Source organism: Martes martes (assembly GCF_963455335.1).
Source record: "Martes martes genome assembly, chromosome: 1".
Classification (NCBI taxonomy): domain Eukaryota; kingdom Metazoa; phylum Chordata; class Mammalia; order Carnivora; family Mustelidae; genus Martes; species Martes martes.
In genome coordinates, this window is record NC_137888.1 from 128,245,339 (window position 1) to 128,263,370 (window position 18,032).

General features: G+C 37.3%; 1 protein-coding gene across 1 annotated transcript in view; it reads left to right on the forward strand.

Annotated features, from left to right (window-relative positions):
* Positions 1-18,032, forward strand: part of ACAD11 (acyl-CoA dehydrogenase family member 11) — a gene marked incomplete at its 5' end in the record, with an annotated part of 87,619 nt that overhangs the window by 2,808 nt on the left and 66,779 nt on the right. The window contains 6 exons of the mRNA XM_080827160.1: positions 2,231-2,330; positions 4,827-4,952; positions 5,561-5,722; positions 7,501-7,665; positions 16,697-16,838; positions 17,383-17,504. Coding sequence (XP_080683286.1) covers positions 2,231-2,330; positions 4,827-4,952; positions 5,561-5,722; positions 7,501-7,665; positions 16,697-16,838; positions 17,383-17,504 — 817 coding nt within the window. The remainder of the gene's footprint in view (positions 1-2,230; positions 2,331-4,826; positions 4,953-5,560; positions 5,723-7,500; positions 7,666-16,696; positions 16,839-17,382; positions 17,505-18,032) is intronic.

Genomic DNA, 18,032 nt, shown 5'->3' on the forward strand with positions numbered 1-18,032 from the left:
TAGGAAAAGGGATAATACCAAAGAGCAGTGAATCCTGAATATTTTCAGATTTATCTCCAGACTAGGGACAAGGTGGCTGCCTACGTAGCTGCGAACATAAGTAATGCCCTTATCAGGATTGATGCTTTTTTCCAATTTCTTGCTCTTGAAAAGAAAAATCCTATAGGAATTTCTAAGTTTCTGAAATTTGGAGATGCAGCTAAAACCACCCACCAGGATGACCTCACGGGCCTGAGATGTCTCTAGTAAGATGTGAAGAAAGGGTTAAAAAACCTTTTCTATGGACAAATCAAGTTAACTTTCTATCTCAGTTATTCTGGTAACTTGGTAAAGGTGGCATGTCAACTGTGTTTCTAGGCAACATTACTTCTGGTAGAAATAATATCTAATTGATAAACTGTATCTGAACTGGAAGGCCTGGAAATAAACTGTAAGTATCTGATGGGATAATTTGGGCTTTCCTAAGTGTAGCAAGTTCCTGCTCATGTCCCTTGTTAGGATGCTGGGAGCCGTGTCCAGAGGATTGTTACTAGAAGCAATCACTCCTTCTAAACTGGGTTGACAGCAATCTTCACCTATGTGGTCTCATTTCTTAGAACCTGAGCTGTCAATCAAAGGTGCCACCTGTTTGGTTATAGATCAACGTATTTCTTTAAGCACCACCTGTCTTGTCTGAGTCCTAAACAATAGTGATAGTTATTGGCTTATTGATGATTCTTATGGTATTGATACCATCTGTGGTTTCTAGACTATATGGTGGCCTGATGCTTACAGTGGTTAAATTTAGCCATTACTGTGTGTGCACAGTGTTGGTGATGATCTTAACAAGATAGGCTTCTGCATTTTGGGGGGATCTTTTGTAGAAACATCATAGATATGTATATAGGGGAGAAGATTTTAGTTTGGTGAGGTTTGTTTTTGTTTTTGTTTTTTTTTCAAGAGAAATATGTATTTTTTAAATTTATTTTTCTATTTAAGTATAGCAATATTGGGATTTTTTTAAAGATAAAATTTATCTTACATAAAATTTAAAATTTGAATTATTTTAAAGTGAATTATTTTAAAGTGCCTGGGTGGCTCAGTTGGTTAAGTGTCTGCCTTTGTGTCAGGTCATGATCCTGGGGTCCTAAGATCAAGCCCCATGGTGGGCTTTCTGCTTCTCCCTCTCTTTCTGCCTGCTGCTCCACCTGCTTGTGTGCACTCTCTCTCTCTCAAATGAATAAGTAAAATTCTTTAATAAATAAAAATTTTAAAAAGGGTGCAGTTTAGTGGGTTTTCGTATATTCACAATGTTGTGCAACCAGTACCACTATCTAATGCCAGAACATTTACCCCCCAAAAAAACCTTACCTCCCAATTTTCCCCTCCTCCCATCCCTTAGCAGCCACTAATCCACTTTCTGTCGCTATGGATTTACATACTCTGAACATTTCATAGAAGTGGAATCATATAATATGTGACATTTTGTGACTGGCCTTTTTCACTTAGCATCAGGTTTTCAAAGTCCATCCACATTGCAGCACATATCAAGTATTGATTCTTTTCATTATTTAGTTAAGTCCTCTCTTTCATGCTGTTGGAGTCTTCAAAAGCTGGGTAATTCTAAACTGGCCATATTGGAAATGAAGGCATAAGTTGAATGGTTTTGGTATCTGGAGTTTATTTTTAGTTCATGTGAGAATTTCTGCTCACCTGGCAGGGAACACCGGCGCCCTGGTATGTGTGAGTTACCTGGAGCACTGTTGTACTTCCCTGGCCCAGGTGTCCACCCTGGGGCCTCGCTTGCCACAATTCCCATTGTGGAGAGCTATACTTGCGTACAACCTTGGCGAAGCATCTGCAGATGAGGGGACACTAACCCAGCTATCCCAGCATCCTTTAGTTAATTTTAATTAATTTTCTTTCCTAGCCTTTCTTTACTTAGATCTTGGCATTATTCTAGGGATACTTATAAAATTCATGATTTGCAGGCAGGGAGTGAGATCCTCTCTTCTACCTGTGTGGGTTATAGATTGTCCACCTGCCACTGTGTTGCCATCTGCTTTATATCATCCAAAAGCTAATGTTTTGAGCACTGGTAGCACCCCTCTTGGTTTCCCAGCACTGAAATTGATTTATTTTTATTTTGTGTTTGTTTTGACATTTCGGTAGGATTGGGGGAAGAAGGAATATATATTAAAAAAAAAAAAAAAGGAAAATATCTTTGTAAATGACCTTTACTCTTATCTAGATCAGGACAATCCAATCCAACCTTTTATCTCCGGAAGGGCTTTCGAGCATATGTACTCAGGAAAAAACCACCTGGTTCACTTCTTCCTAAAGCACATAAGGTATGGTATACAAGTACAATAATTCTTTGTTGACAAATAAGTGCTTATTATTTATAGAAAAATAATTTAAATTGCTTTTAAAATTCATCTCGACTATTAAATAATAATTTATTTTATTTCTTAGATAAAAATTTCACTTGAATTGTATCCCTTGTTATTTTTAAAAAGGACTTGAGGTTGAAATCTGAGGCTGTCTTTAGGTCATTAATCTTGAGCAATACCCAGTCTTCTTGTGGATTTGATTCCTTCCTCACAATTGGCTAGATATGCAGTCATCTAGTGAATATTTTCAGTGCTGCTCATTTTGGTTACATATTTTAATTATGTTTTAAAAATTATATCTTATAACAATATCTACTCACTGAAGTATCTTAATATATTTGCTCTGACAATCCACTGATCTTTTGCTTAAAAAAATTTTGAATATCATTTTATAGTATTCTCTAAATATTAGGCTTCATGATAATTAAAAAAGATTTGTTAAAAATTGAATCTGTTTTCAGAAACTAGCTATTATCTGTAGAATTTTATAGTTGAAAACAGGCGAGCACAGAAATCCAAGTCCTAGGAATGCCTGGGTGGCTCAGTGGGTTAAGCTTCTGCCTTTGGCTCAGGTCATGATCTCAGGATCCTGGGATCAAGCCCCACATTGGGCTCTCTATTCAGCGGGGAGCCTGCTTTCCCCTGTGTCTCTCTCTGTCTGCCTCTCTGCCTACTTGTGATCTCCATCTGTGAAATAAAGAAAGAAAAGAAAAGAAAAATCAAAGTCCTAGAGAAATTAAAAGCACTGTGCATATATAGGTTATTATTGTAATCATGTGTAATAGGTATTTCCTAGGCCCAGCTGACTGGGTTAGGGCCATTGGAGGATAGGCTAAAGATTACATTAATGGAAAAATGCTTATTCTGGCTCTCTTGGTTCCGTATCCAAGAAATTTGAAGTAACTTGGATACTTAAGATTATAAAAAAGTTGGGTAACTTTTATTAAGTCTCAACTTGGTAAGGCTGAAGGAAAATCCCTACCTATGCCCAGAAATTTATGCCCCAATAAACAGCTCTCTTTGTCTCTCTTCTTGATAACATTCTACCAGAAGACAGAAAATAACGTAATGCTTTCAGCCCAAAGATCTGGCTTAGTTGGCTTCAACTCCCTTTGTTTTTTCTAAGTCTGCGCTGAAAAAAACAATGTTCTCACACTACCATCCACTTTATGACTCCCTAACCCTTTTGTCTTTATACCATCCACCCACTCCCAGCACTAGGGTGATTACAGATACTTCTTTCATAACCTTTGATTCCACTGACTTCTCTCACCTTGGTCACAGGTTGAGTCGTGTCCTTCCTCTAGTTAATCTTTATTAACTGCTGCTTTATCCCTGTTGTCAAAGTCAGCTTCATTGTTTCTCCTCCTTAGAAGTGATTAGTCACCAGGGCACCTGGGTGGTGCGCAGTCAGTTGAGCATTGGACTCTTGGTTTCAGCTCAGGTTGTAAGCTCAAGCCCAGAGATGAGTCCCATGTCAGGTTCTGTGCTCTGAGCTTAGCCAGGAGTCTGCTTAAGAATCTCCCTCTCCCCCAGCCTATCTAAAATAAATTTAAAAAAAAAAAAAAAAGGAGAGTGTTAGTCACCACTGAGTCTGGAACAGATGAGTCAGCATCACAGCTCTGCTATGAGCTGTGTCCTCAGGACCTGAATGATAGGCCCATATATCTCTCCTGGTTGAGGAGGCCCTTCTATCTTATTTGGGTTCCTGCTTCAGTACTAGCTTGCATGCCATTGCCTCCTTTCCCCCTGGTTATCCTGAGTTCTGTGGTAGCCTTGGGTACCAGGAAGGATTCTCCTCCCACTGCTTTAAAAACAAGTACCTCTCTTGATCTTCAGGAGCTAGTGGTTTTTCCCTTCTAACAGCACTCACTGCCCTCCCATAGCACCCTGTAGCTGACTGTGCCAGAGCATCACAATAGAGACTTGCTGAGTCCCCTTGGGAGATACGAGAAAGAAAGGGAGAGAAAGAGTGAGCAAGAGTAACCCAATGAGCAAGCAGGGAACTGCTGAAAATGAAGAGATGTTTTTATGATACTCTGTGAAATACTGTGATCAGGAACTGTCGCCTTCATATTAATAGAGCTAAGATTAAGCCCCATGCATGTTCCTGTCCTTTAACCTAATTATCAGGGTTTTTTTTAATGCTGGCCTAATTTATAATTTTAATAATTGCACTAAGACTACTTTTAAGGAAATCATTATCCTCTAGGTCATTTCTTGATACTGTTTCAAACTTGATTTCTAGCCTTAATGTAAGCTTGCGAATAGTTATTATACGTCTGTGTTTCTGGGGCACCTGGCTGGCTCAGTTGGAAGAACACACAACTATTGATCTTGGGGTCATGAGTTTGAGCCTCATGTTGGGTATAGAGATTACTAAAAAATAATTAAATTTTTAAAAAACTTAAAAATTTCTGTTTCTGATTTTTAATAACCCATCATCCTATTTAGATTGATAGAGAATTTAAAGTCCAGAAAGCTTTGTTTTCAGTTGGATTCCCCGTTCCCAAGCCTTTATTGTACTGCGGTGATCCTTCTGTCATTGGAACAGAATTTTATGTGATGGACCATGTGCAGGTAAATTAACACTTAATCTTACTTTATTGTTACTTTTGTTTTTGATTATGAAATTAGATGTTAATAAATGATAGTTTATTAATTAACATTTAGGTAATTAGTTGTAAGGGCCTAAACTTTTGTTTTAATTTGAACACAGGCAATGTGGGTGGGGTGAAATAGACCAGGAACAAATTTAGTTGCTAGGGTGTGTTAACTTATTCTTTAATTTTCCTCTAGATGGCAATAAAGAGCTATATGTAATGGCAATAACCAAACTCTCCAGATGGTTGGAGGGAAGAAAAGGACAAATAGGAAATCAATCCATTAAGAACAATAAATGCAAAGTGTTTAAAAAATTTTTTTCTTTGCAAAATGTAACTTGAGAACAGTTTTTGTCCTTTAAGTTCAACTTGGAATGTCCTTGTATTTTTCCTTTGGCACATATATTCTACTGAACATGTTTCCCAAAGGAATGCTTTTCTAGCGTATTCTACAAAGAATTGCTTTTGGTTGCAAACTGTTATCCTGATTTTTTTTCATAGGCAATGGGGAGTTATGACACAGCAAATAATTGGTATGAAAAAATTTATTTTGTTTTAAATTATTTGTTGTAATGGTTTCCGTAGGGTCGAATCTTTCGTGATTTCACAATTCCTGGAGTTAGCCCAGCAGAACGCTCAGCCATATATGTGGCCATGATAGAAACCTTGGCTCACTTACATTCCTTAAATGTACAGTCATTGCAGCTGGAAGGATATGGTAGAGGTGCTGGATACTGCAAAAGACAGGTAATACATCCACAGGTAATACATCCACATCCACATAAAGAGCTCCTTTTAAGGGTACCTGAGTGGTGCAGATAGCATCTGCCTTTGGCTCAGGTCATGACCCCAGGGTCCTGGGATACAGCCCCACATGGGGCTCCCTGCTCAGCTCCCTGCTCTCCTTCTGCCTGCTGCTCCCTCTGCTTGTGCTCTTCACTCTCTCTCTCTCTCAAATAAATAAATAAAATATATAAATGTTTATTAAAAAAAGAGCTCCTTTTGTCAGGTTCTTGGAAATAATATTTATTAGTCAAAATAAAAACCTATTTTATACTTTCCTGAAACTTGGATATAACTTCAGCCTTTATATTGGCTTGTTGTTAGCAAAAAATAATTTTATATTTTTAGATCACCTTTTTTCAGCCTAAGCTTCTATAACTAACAACATGTACGTGAATGCAAATTTGAAGCTTTTCAGCCTCTTCATTTAATTTATCAATATATTTTCCATACAGTTTCCCTTTTAAGTTAAGATATCTATTAAGCACAACTGTGTGTTTAATACTTGCTGAATTAATACTTGCTGTTTAATACTATGTTAAATGTCAAGAAAACAGAAGTTAAGTTCTTCCCCTAAAGGAACTTTCGGTCATTTTTTGAGAGACCTGTACATGAATCTCATTTATATGAAACGTTAAAATAGAATAAAGGAGTATATGATCTAGTAGTAAGTGGTTTGGTGCTGATGATGAGAGCTGTTCCATACAGAGGGTGGATGTCAGTGTGTCTTTTCTTAGGTGGAGAAAGTTTTGTGGGAGAGATATGTCTTGCATTATGTGTATAAGGAGATAGAAAATCTAGAGTGATAGGGGAAAGATGGTGAACATTTCAAACCAAAGGGACAGTTAGACCAGATATGTATGGGATTATTTCCCTTTTTATATATGTCTCTTCTGACTGAAGAGAGCCAGGAACCAAGATTTAGAGAGTACTCACTGTATGCCAGGTCCCATGGTAGGTGAGTTACTGATCTACTCTTTTTAAATCTTTGTAGCAACCCTAAGACATAAGTATTATAACCCCCATTTTGTAGATGAGGAATCTGAGGCTAATAGATATCAAGTAATATATGAATAAGTGGCTTAGACATAATTTATGTCCATGTCTATATGATTCCATAGATGAAGATCTTTACTGCACTAAGTTGAACAGAGAAAACGTGGGGAATGTGGAGAGAACTCTTAAGCTGATAAATAATATGGTCTCAGTTGATGGAGGACTTTGAGAATAGTTTGATTTGTTTGCATGTAATTCTAAGAATAATGAAAAGTCTTCGCATTCCTTATACCTAAAATACATTTAGAAGATTCTGTGGGTAATAAGAAAAGGTATTAAAATGAAAAGTAAAAATCTCTGTTCTTCTAGCCCCCATATTTCCTTTTTCAGTGATTACTTGTTTCTTGTGACCTTTCCAGAAATCTCCTATGCCTATTTATTTGTGTGTATGTGTTTGTGTGCATTCTTTTTTTCTTCCACAAAATAATTGCAGAATAAAGACTAGAACCCACATTTCTTGATTCCTATGCCAGTATTTTTTTTCCTGATAAAAATCTAGATGTAAAATGAACTAGACAGAAGATAGATTTCGATGCTTTGGGCTCATGTGAATGTCACTGATAGGCATCTGTCTTGAGCATTTAAGAATAAGACCAAATTTGACAAAATCAAATTTTATTTTAATTTTAGAATTGCTGGATCTTCTACTTTCAGCTCTTTAACTTTTCTTATTTGTATATCTTTAGGTATCAACCTGGACAGAGCAATATCGAGCTGCAGCTCATCAGCACATCCCTGCCATGAACCAACTATCTGACTGGCTAATGAAAAACTTGCCAGATAATGACAATGAAGAAAATTTGATTCATGGAGATTATAAACTAGATAACATAGTTTTTCACCCTACAGAGGTACTGTAAGCCATATTTATAATAAACTAAATAGGTCTTAGCACTTCTGATTTAGGGCACAAGATGTTCCCCTGAGAGCTCTGAAGGAGCCCAACCCAACCTCATGGTTCCCTTACCTTCGGGACTGTCTTCACCACTCAAAACTTTTAGGAAGAGTCCTGCAGATTTTTGGGCATAGGTATCTGCCCATCTTTAAGGCCAAGTCTAACCCTCAGGATATCTGATTTACTACTTAAACAGGATTTGGTAATTTACATGTATGTCACTGTTTTCTTCAGAGAAGTTTTTCATCTACAAAAAAATACTTACCTTACCCAGGTTCTTGCTCTTTTGGTTCATTTTCATTCCTTTCCTTATCTCATGAAGAATTTTTAATTTGATTAATTAATTATAAGCTCAGAGGGGTGCCTGGGTGGCTTAGTTGGCTAAGCATCTGCCTTCAACTCAGGTCCTGATCCCAGGGTCCTAGTATTGAGCCCCACATCAGGCTTCCTGCTCAGCGGGGAGCCTGCTTCTCCCTCTCCCTCTCTACTGCTCCCTCTGCTTGTGTTCCTCTGTCAAATAAATAAGTAAAATCATTAAATATACATTTATATGTATAAGCTCAGAGATGACAGAATTCCAAAAATCTCTTTTGAGGTTTTGAAAGAATTATGAGATTAATGTGATCTTGCTCGGTGTAAATGTACACAGTGTAGTCTTTACAAAGGGTACAAACAATTCAAAACTGTAACCCTCCTTCACAGAACACAGACAGTGAGACCTGGGATTGAAGGAGTATGATGGGATGCCATTGGACAAGGTGCTTGGCCCTTAGAATTATGACATTAATGTGAAAGATTTATAGTTCCTTGAATCCTACTTCTTAAAAGAGGTTTTTCTGGGTTCATTAATTTTCTCAGAATGCTAAGATGTTTTAGGGCAGGAAGAGCTGCTCTGAATTCATGTGCTGAGCTTCTGGGTTTCATGTTCTTTCCCTATAGGAAGAGGACAGGAGAAAAATAGCATTATAAATTACATTGCTGCCATAATTCAAAGTAGTTTTATATCAAATCAAAGTTCAAACATAACATAAAGACATGAACACATTCACCAGCGAGACAGAAAACTTTATAAGGAAGTCAATTTGGGTATTAAAATTATGTATATGTAATTATATATATGTGTGGGTAAACTTTTGTTAATGGTACTGATGAATTCTGAAATAACTTTGTTAAATATGGATTAGGAAGATTAAAGAATGCTAACTAATAGCCTGGAAAAATTTTTAAAGCTTATAGCTTAAAAACTAGCAGGATCGGGCCTATATTTGATCTGCATCATTTGAGTCATTAATATTTAAGAGCCTCTCTTTGAGTAAGTAAGAGTTTTCTATGTGTTCTATGTACTTTTCTACTCGTTGCTTAAACAAGAAAGGAAAAATTCAGACCTAGATCTCTTGAATTTTGTGTCGTCAGCCAAAAGGTTTAAATTTAGAATTAGTCATAATATGCTGAAAGTAATTAGAAAACCATTTCTTGGGGTGCCTGGGTGGCTCAGTGGGTTAAAGTTTCTGCCTTCGGCTCAGTTCATGGTCCCAGGGGCCTGGGATCAAGCCCTGCATTGGGCTCCCTGCTCCCTTCTCTCTCTCTCTCTCTCTGCCTGCCTCTCTGCCTACTTGTAATCTCTGCCTGTCAAATAAATAAATAAATAATCTCCAAAAAAAAAAAAAAGTAAAAGAAAACCATTTCTTATAGGAGTAAAGTTGTCAAACAGGTGTCATCTTCCTTTAGAAAAGCAAAATATTCAATAGTTAGAAGAGCCGTTTTTTAAAAAAGAAACAACTGATAGAGGCAGAGCATGAAGCTATTTAGCTGTAGTACTAATTTGTGACATACAGCATTATCTTTTAATGTATTAAGGTTATATGGTATCTGGTAAAATGTCTTCTACTTTCTATCCAATAAACCCATAATTAATAGTTAAATTTAATCAATTTCTGCCTCCTATAAATATTGTAGCTAGTTTTTATGGAAATAACATATGATTGGCAGAGTACAAGTCAACCAGCATTGATTCATTACCAGCTATTTGCTTTGAAAGATAGGGTTCGAAAGGAACTTCAGCTCTCAATGAGCTCAAAATACAAATGGAGAGAAAAAAATAATTAGCTAACAGCAAAAAACAATATATACCCCAGTGCTAAAGTGCATCATACAAAGTAAATTACACAAGCAGTCAGAGGAAAGATACACTGTGGACTGGCATTGAAAGCTGTGAGATGTTAAATTTAATTTTAGTTAATAGTTTACCTTTTCTACCTCACTTTTAATTTTTATTTATTTATTTATTTAAATACCCCTTTATTTTCTTAAGTAAATTCTACCCTCAATGTGGGGCTCAAACTCATGACCCCAAGATCAAGAGTTACATGCTTTACCAACTGACCCAGCCAGGCACCTCCCACCTCATTTTTTAGATTTCATAAGTAAATCGGAAATTTAGAGTATGTTTCTTTTTTTGTGAAGGCACTCCACAAATTGGAAAATCAGTCCTTGGACTATAGCGAGCTGAATATGTATATGTATGTGCTCACCTGTTTATATATATATTCCTAGGGATAGGATTGAAAGCTTTTAAGCTTTTTATTTTTTCTTTGAGAATATGTACTAAGACTTAAACAGTGGTTGTAAGGGATCAAATTATAGGAGACTTTTAAGTTGTACATTTCTGTAACAAGTAAGGTTTGAGGTTTTATTATTTTGTGGGTGTTTTTTTTTTCAAAGAATAGCATGTTTTATTTTTATCATCAGAAAACACAAGAAAGAAGACAAAAACAAACTTAAATGATAAACCTTCCAGGAATGTGTGTGGTAAGCCGGTAAAGGATTACTAAAGGGTATGGCAAAACAAGAGCACATTACTCAGTTTTGTAATCCGTATTTTCCAGTTACTTGTACATAAAGTATTTGAAGTATGTTTGAGTGAGTATTTCCATAATACAACATGCTTACTGCAATGTTTAAAAGAAATCCAGCCTTCCTGAAAAATATTGTTAATTTTTTTTTTCAAAGATTTTGTCTATTTATTTGACAGAGAGAGATCACAAGTAGGAAGAGAGGCAGGCAGAGAGAGAGAAAGAGAGGGAAGCAGGCTCCCTGCTGAGCAGAGAGCCTGATACAGGGCTCGATCTGAGGACCCTGAGATCACAACCTGAGCCGAAGGCCACGGCTTAACCCACTGAGCCACCCAGGCACCCCAGTATTGTTAATTTTCTAAACATAAATCTTACCCATCTGGCAGAGAAATGTTTAAAAAGTTTAATGTGCATTTCAATTTGAAAAACAAATTTATTTAATTAGAAACAGATAAACCTAGAGATAATTCATCTGCATTCATTAATTAGTAGTCAGATGTATTTAAGATAATAAATACATGTAATCTGGTTATTCTGAAGTCATCTGTCTTGCAGCCTTTTATACATTAACTTGTGAAGAAAAATGATTTGATATGCAAACAAAACTTGTATATTTAATGGCTCTTCTTTTTTATTTCCCTCATTATCTCTTAAATGTTAGTGTAGGTGGGCAGAAGCATAGTTATGAAGTTTAATTTTATTGCTAGGAAAGATGTAGCAGTTTGTTTTTTTCAACACCTTTACATAACAGATTTTTTTTTTTTTTTTTTCAGAGACAGAGGGGTAGTGGCAGGGGGAGAAAGTGAGAGAAAATCTTAAGCAGGCTCCACATCCAACAGGGAGCCTGATGTAGGGCTTGAACTCATGATCCTGAGATCATGACCTGAGCTGAAATCAAGAGTCAGACACTAGACCAACTGAGCTACCCAGGCCTCCCTACATTACAGATATTTTTTAAAATACTTTTTAGTAGAGGCATCTGGATGGCTCAGTCACTTAAGTGTCTGCCTTCAGCTTAGGTCATGATCCCAGGATTCTGGATCTCTGAGTTGGGCTCCCTACTCAGCAGGGAGCCTGCTTCTCCCTGTCCCCTTCCCCTCACTCATGCTCTCTCTCTCTCTCTCTCTTTCAAATAAAATAAGGAGGGAAGGCAAGATAGTGGAAGAGTAGGGGAGCTTGTTTCATTTGGTCCCTTGAATTTAACTAAAGAACTATCAAAAAATTCTGAACACCTATGAATTCAACCTAACATGAAAAAAGAAACACTGGAATTCTACAAATAGAAAAGTGACCACTTTTTGCAAGGTAGGAGGTGTGGAGAAGTGAATCTGAGGGGATATATTGGAAGATAAATGGCAGGGGGAGGGAGCCTCTGCAAGCCAGTTACAGGAAAGTGATGTAGCCCCTGAGAGCAAAATTGGAACCTTTAGAAATCTGCTCCAGTGAGAGATGTCCCTGCCTGAAAGCTGCTCAAGTGGTGAAGTGGGACAGAATCCTAGGTGGGACAGTGTGACCTCAGGGTATCTCAGGAATCACAGAAAGAATGCGGGTACCCGAGCTGGCAGCATTCCCAAGCATTGCAGCAGAGAAGCTGGTTATGGTCAGTGAGCCCGTAGGGGGGCTTTCAGCTTGGTTTGCCATAAGCCACGAATGGTGGCACACTTGGGCAACAGCTGTCCATGCAGGAGCCCTGCAAAGGGCAGAAAGGCCATGACACTCTAACTTTCCCTATGAAGACCAGAGTGGGTGCACACCACAGGAGTCTGCAGAGTTTGACACACACAAAAGTAAAGACCACTCATCCCTGAGTTTACTGAAGAGAGGTGACTGTGATCTTTCAGCTCCAGGGCTGGTGATCCAGGCATGGCCATTTTTATTTTCGTCCCCCAGAGAGGCACGGAAAGCCTTCAGGAGACAAAACCCACTTAGAGCAACCAGAAGTGGCTTACACTGAAACTGGCTCCCTGGCAAAGGGTGGTGCAACTCCACTCAGGCAAAGACACCTGAGAATCAGCACAGGAGGCCCTTCCCCGAGAAGACCAGCTGGAAAAACAGGCGAACACCAAGTGTATGGAACACACAGGACTGCAAAACTGCAGCACTAGGGGAAAATAGTATATAGAATTTAAGGGTTTTTTTTTTTTTTCATGATTCCTTTATCTTTCAGTTTAAAGTTTTCCTTTTCAACGAGTTTCTTATCTTATCAGATCTTTAAGTCTTTTTTTAACTTTCATTTTTTTTCTACATTTAATAGATACATTCTTCATTTTTGGCTTCCTTTTACTGTATTCAATTTTATATATATATATAAGTTTTGCTTTCTTTACAATATTGGGATTTAGTATCTTCTAACAAACAGACCAAAATACACCCAGGACCAAGTGGATCACCCTGTTTTGTCCACCTGGGAGATTATAGTCTCTCTCTGACACCCTCCCCCCTTCTTTTTTTCTTTTCCTCTTTGGCTTCTGACTCCTTCAGATTTGTCTACTGCATATTTCGTTTGGGTCTGATTGATAATTTTTATTTTATCTCATTCATCCATTCTTCTCTGGGCAAAACGACTAGAAGGAGAAATTCACAAAAAAGAAAGAACCAGAGGTAATACTTCCTGCCACACATCTAATCAATACGGATTTAAGTAAAAAGACACAGCTGGAATTCAGGATAATGATAATAAAGTTACTAGCTGGGCTCGAAAAAAGCATGAAAGACACAAGAGAATCTGTTAGTGCAGAAATGAAATCTAGGCAGGCTGAAATTAAAGATGTTTTAACTGAGATGTTTTCTAAATTGGATGCTGTAACACCTAGGGTAAATGGGGCAGAAGAGGAAGGAAGTGACCTAGAAGATGAGTGGAGGGAAAGGAAGGAAGCTGAGGCAAAGAGAGAAAAACAACTAATGGACTATGAGAGGAGGCTTTGAGAAATCAGCGATACCATGAAGTAAAATAATATTAGAATTATTGGCGTCCTGAGGAAAGAGAAAGAAAGAGAGAGGGACATAAGGTATATTTGAACAAATCATAGCTGGGAATGTCCCTAATCTGGGAAAGAAAACAGGCATTCAAGTCCAAGACGTAGAGAGTACCCTTCTCAAAATCAATAAAAATAGATCAACACCCAATATATAATAGTGAAGCTTGCAAATTCCAGAGATAAAGAGAAAATCCTGAAAGGAGCTTGAGACGACAGGTTCTTAACCAATGGGGGTAGAAACATTAGGCTGGCAGCAGACCAAGCCATAAAGACCTGGCAGGCCAGAAAGTGCTGGCATGATACATTCAAGGAACTAAATGAGAAAAACATGCAGCCAAGAATACTTTCCAGCTAGGCTGTCATTCAGAATGGAAAGAGACATTAAGAGCTTCCAGGGTAAACAAAAACTAGAAGAATCTGTGACCACTAAACCAGCCCTGCAAAAAAATACTAAAGGGGAAACTGTAAGCAAAAAGAGAGCCCCAGGGGCACCTGGGTGGCTTGGTGGGTTAAGCCTCTGCCTTTGGCTCAGGTCATGGTCTCAGGATCCTGGGATCGAGTCCCGCATCGGGCTCTCTGCTCAGCAGGGAGCCTGCTTCCCACCTCCCACCCCCGCCTCTCTGCCTACTTGTGATCTCTCTGTCAAATAAATAAATAAAATCTTTAAAAAAAAAAAAGAGAGAGAGAGAGAGAGAGCCCCAATGTAACAGACCAGAAAAGAACAGAGACAGTCTACAGAAACAGGGACTTTATAAGTAATACAATGGCACTAAATTCATCTCTTTCAGTAGTTCTTCTGAATCTAAATGGGCTAAATGATCCAATCAAAAGACACAGGGTATCAGATTGGATGGCAAGACACATGCACACGCTGTCTGCAACAGACTCTTCTTAGACCCAAAGACACTTCCAGATTGACACTGAGGGCATGGAAAACCATATATCATGCTAATGGACATCAAAAGAAAGCTGGGGTAACAATCATCATATCAGACTAATTAGATTTTTTTTTTTAAGATTTTACTTATTTGACAGAGAGAGACAAAGCAAGAGAGGGAACACAAGCAGAGGGAATTGCAGAGGGAGAAGCAGGCTTCCCATTGAGCAGGGAACCCGATGTGGGGCTTGATCACAGGACCCCGGGGTCATGACCCAAGCTGAAAGCAGATGCTCAAAGACTGAGCCACCCAGGCATCCCTCAGACAAATGAGATTTAAACCAAAGAATGTAATAAGAGAAGAGGAAGGATACTATATCATGCTTAAAGGGCCTATCCAACAAGAAGATCTAATAATTGCAAATATTTATGCCCCTAAAATGGAAGCAGCCAATTATATAAGCCAACTAATAACAAAATTAAAGAAACGCATGGATAATAATACATTAATAGTGGGGGGACTTCAATACCCCACTCACAACAATGGACAGATCATTTAAGCAGAAGATGAATAAGGAAACAAGGACTTCGAATGACACGCTGGACCAGATGGACTTCAAAGATACATACAGAGCATTCCATCCTAAGGCAACAGAATACATATTCTTCTCAAGTGCACATGGAACATTCTCCAGAGTGGATCACATACTTGGTCACAAATCAGGTCTCAACAGATACCAAAAGATTGGGATCATTCTCTGCATATTTTCAGACCACGATGCTTTGAGACTTGACCTCAATCACAAAAGGAGATCGGGAAGGAACTCAAACACTTGGAGGTTGAAGAGCATCCTACTAAAGAATGAAAGGGTCAGCCAGGAAGTTATAGAAGAATTTTTAAAAATTAGGGAAACAAATGAAAATGAAAACACAACTGTTCAAAACCTTTGTGATACAGTAAGAGCAGTCCTAAGAGGGAAGTATATAGCAATACAAGCCTTTCTCAAAAACTTAGAAAAGTCTCAAATACACAAGCTAAACTTACGCTGTAAGGAGCTGGAGAAAGAACAACAGCTCTTCCCCTGCTAAACAAAGCAGGAGAAGAGAATTAATAAAGATTAGAGCAGAAATCAATGAAGTAGAAACTAAAAGAACAGTAAAACAGATCAATGAAACTAGAAGCTGGTTCTTCAAAAGAGTTAATAAGATCGATAAACCCTTGGCCAGACTTTTCAAAAAGAAAATAAATCATATAAATAAATAAAATATATAAATAATTTAAAAATCCTGAATGAAAGAGATCACAGTCAACACCAAGGAAATACAAACAATCTTAAGAACATATTATGAGTAGAAGCTGATGAAGTCCCAGAAGTTCATTTTTGCTTTTGTTTCCCTTGCCTTTGGAGATGTGTCTTGAAAGAAGTTGCTGTGGCCAATGTCAAGGAGGTTACTACCTATATTCTCCTCTAGAATTTTGATGGGTTTCTGTCTCACATTGAGACATTGAGGTCTTCCATTTAGAGTTTATCTTTGTGTATGATATAAGAGAATGGTCAAGTTTCATTCTTCTGTATATAACTGTCCAATTTCTCCAGCACCATTTATTGGAGAGACTGTCTTTTTCCCATTGGATATTTTTTCCTACTTTGTTGAAGATTAGTTGACCATAGAGTTGAGGGTCCATATCTGGGCTTTCTGTTTTGTTCCATTTATCTATCTGTCTGTTTTTGTGCCAGTACCATGCTGTCTTGGTGATCACAGCTTTATAATATAGCTTGAAATCAGGCAAGTTGGTAGGGCCACTTTGGAAAACAGTGTGGAGGGTCCTCAAAAAGTTAAAAATAGAGTTACCCTATGACCCAGCAATTGTAGATGCTTAAGCAACGGAGCCACCCAGGTGTCCTGAGAGTTAACTTTAAATTATGCAGGACATGACATAGATGCTTAAAATTATAAATAATTATTAGAATTTCTTCTTTACAACAGTTAACCCTCAGTTGAGCAGTTTCAGCTGCTTTTCTTTCCTCTCATTAGCAGAGATACTAGTCGTATATAAAGTAAAATGCAGGATAACTGATGGCCAATAATGGAGCCAGCAGACTTGGCTCTACATATTCCAGACTAATTAGTTATTTGGTAAATAAGATGTGCCATTGCAGGTAAAGACTATAAACTATATAAACTAAGATTTGCTTTTGATAGAGAATAGGATTTCACTTATTTGCCTGTTTTCATTTTGTATTAAATATGTTAAAACCTTTTTATTTTTAATTGCAGTCTCGAGTTATAGCTATACTGGATTGGGAGCTTTCAACTATTGGTCATCCTTTGTCAGACTTAGCTCATCTCTCCCTCTTCTACTTTTGGCCAAGGACTGTTCCAAAGATAAATCAAAATTCTTACTTTCAAGAAAATATAGGTATGAAACCATAATGTTGCCTAAATTACTATTAATATAAAATTATATTTATTCTTCATAATTAAAAGGTAAGATTATATTGCCATTTTAGATACATATCTTTTATTTGTTTCTTGAATTTTTTTTTAAGACTTTATTTATTTGAGCGAGAGAGAAAGAATGCATGTGCATGAGCAGGGGGAGGGACAGAGGGAGAGGGAGAAACAGGGTTCCTGCTAAGCAAAGAGACCAACTCAGGACTCGGTCCCGGGACCCTGGGATCATTACCTGAGCTGAAGGCAGATGGTTAACTGACTGAGCCACCCAGGCACTCCTCTGAAATGTTTCTAATTCATTTTATTCTTGATTTTTCTGAACAACAGCTTTTACTTTTAGTAATTATGATAAAATGTAGCCCTTTATATATATATCATTCTTTTGGAAATCAACATTCAGAACATGTTTGTTATGTATATCAGTTTTATGTACACATGTAGTATTATTACATTTGAAACATTCACCATGATATCTTTATTAAATTTTATAGTATGTGCTGTTTTTATAGGGATACCATCAATAGAAGAACTGATTTCAATATATTGCCGCTGCAGGGGAATTGATTCTATTCTCCCTAACTGGAATTTCTTTCTTGCTCTTGCATATTTTAAAATGGCTGGAATAGCACAGGTAATTGATTGGTCTCAACTTATGTTTCACCATTATTTATTAATGTACTATTCATGATATTTTCTGGTCTTCAGGAGTTTTATGTTCTTTTTCCTTAGATCATTTTGCTTTGGATAATGACAAATACCAGGCCTGGGTGAATATGAATCCAGACTTTACAGAATAGGAATTTGGCAAAGGCAAAAAATTGAGTAGCAAAATGTGTTATCATTTTTTGGTGTGATAAACTTAACAGTGGAAGGAAGAAAGAAATAAATAAAGATAAAAAGAGAAAAGCATATGAAGATTTGTTATTTCCTGAATATCCAATTTAAGAAAGACCTAAAATCTTTTAATAATGTCTGCTCCAAACTATAAAATCATTTATTAACCAGTACTGATGATGAGGAAAGAAATACTTTTGCATGTCCCAAGGTCTAGCACTGTACCTAGATTATGGTAGTCTCTTAATATATATTTTTGAGAGAATAGATGAGTAAAATTTTCCGTTTTCTAACAATGTTAGAATCACACAAATTATGTGACTAA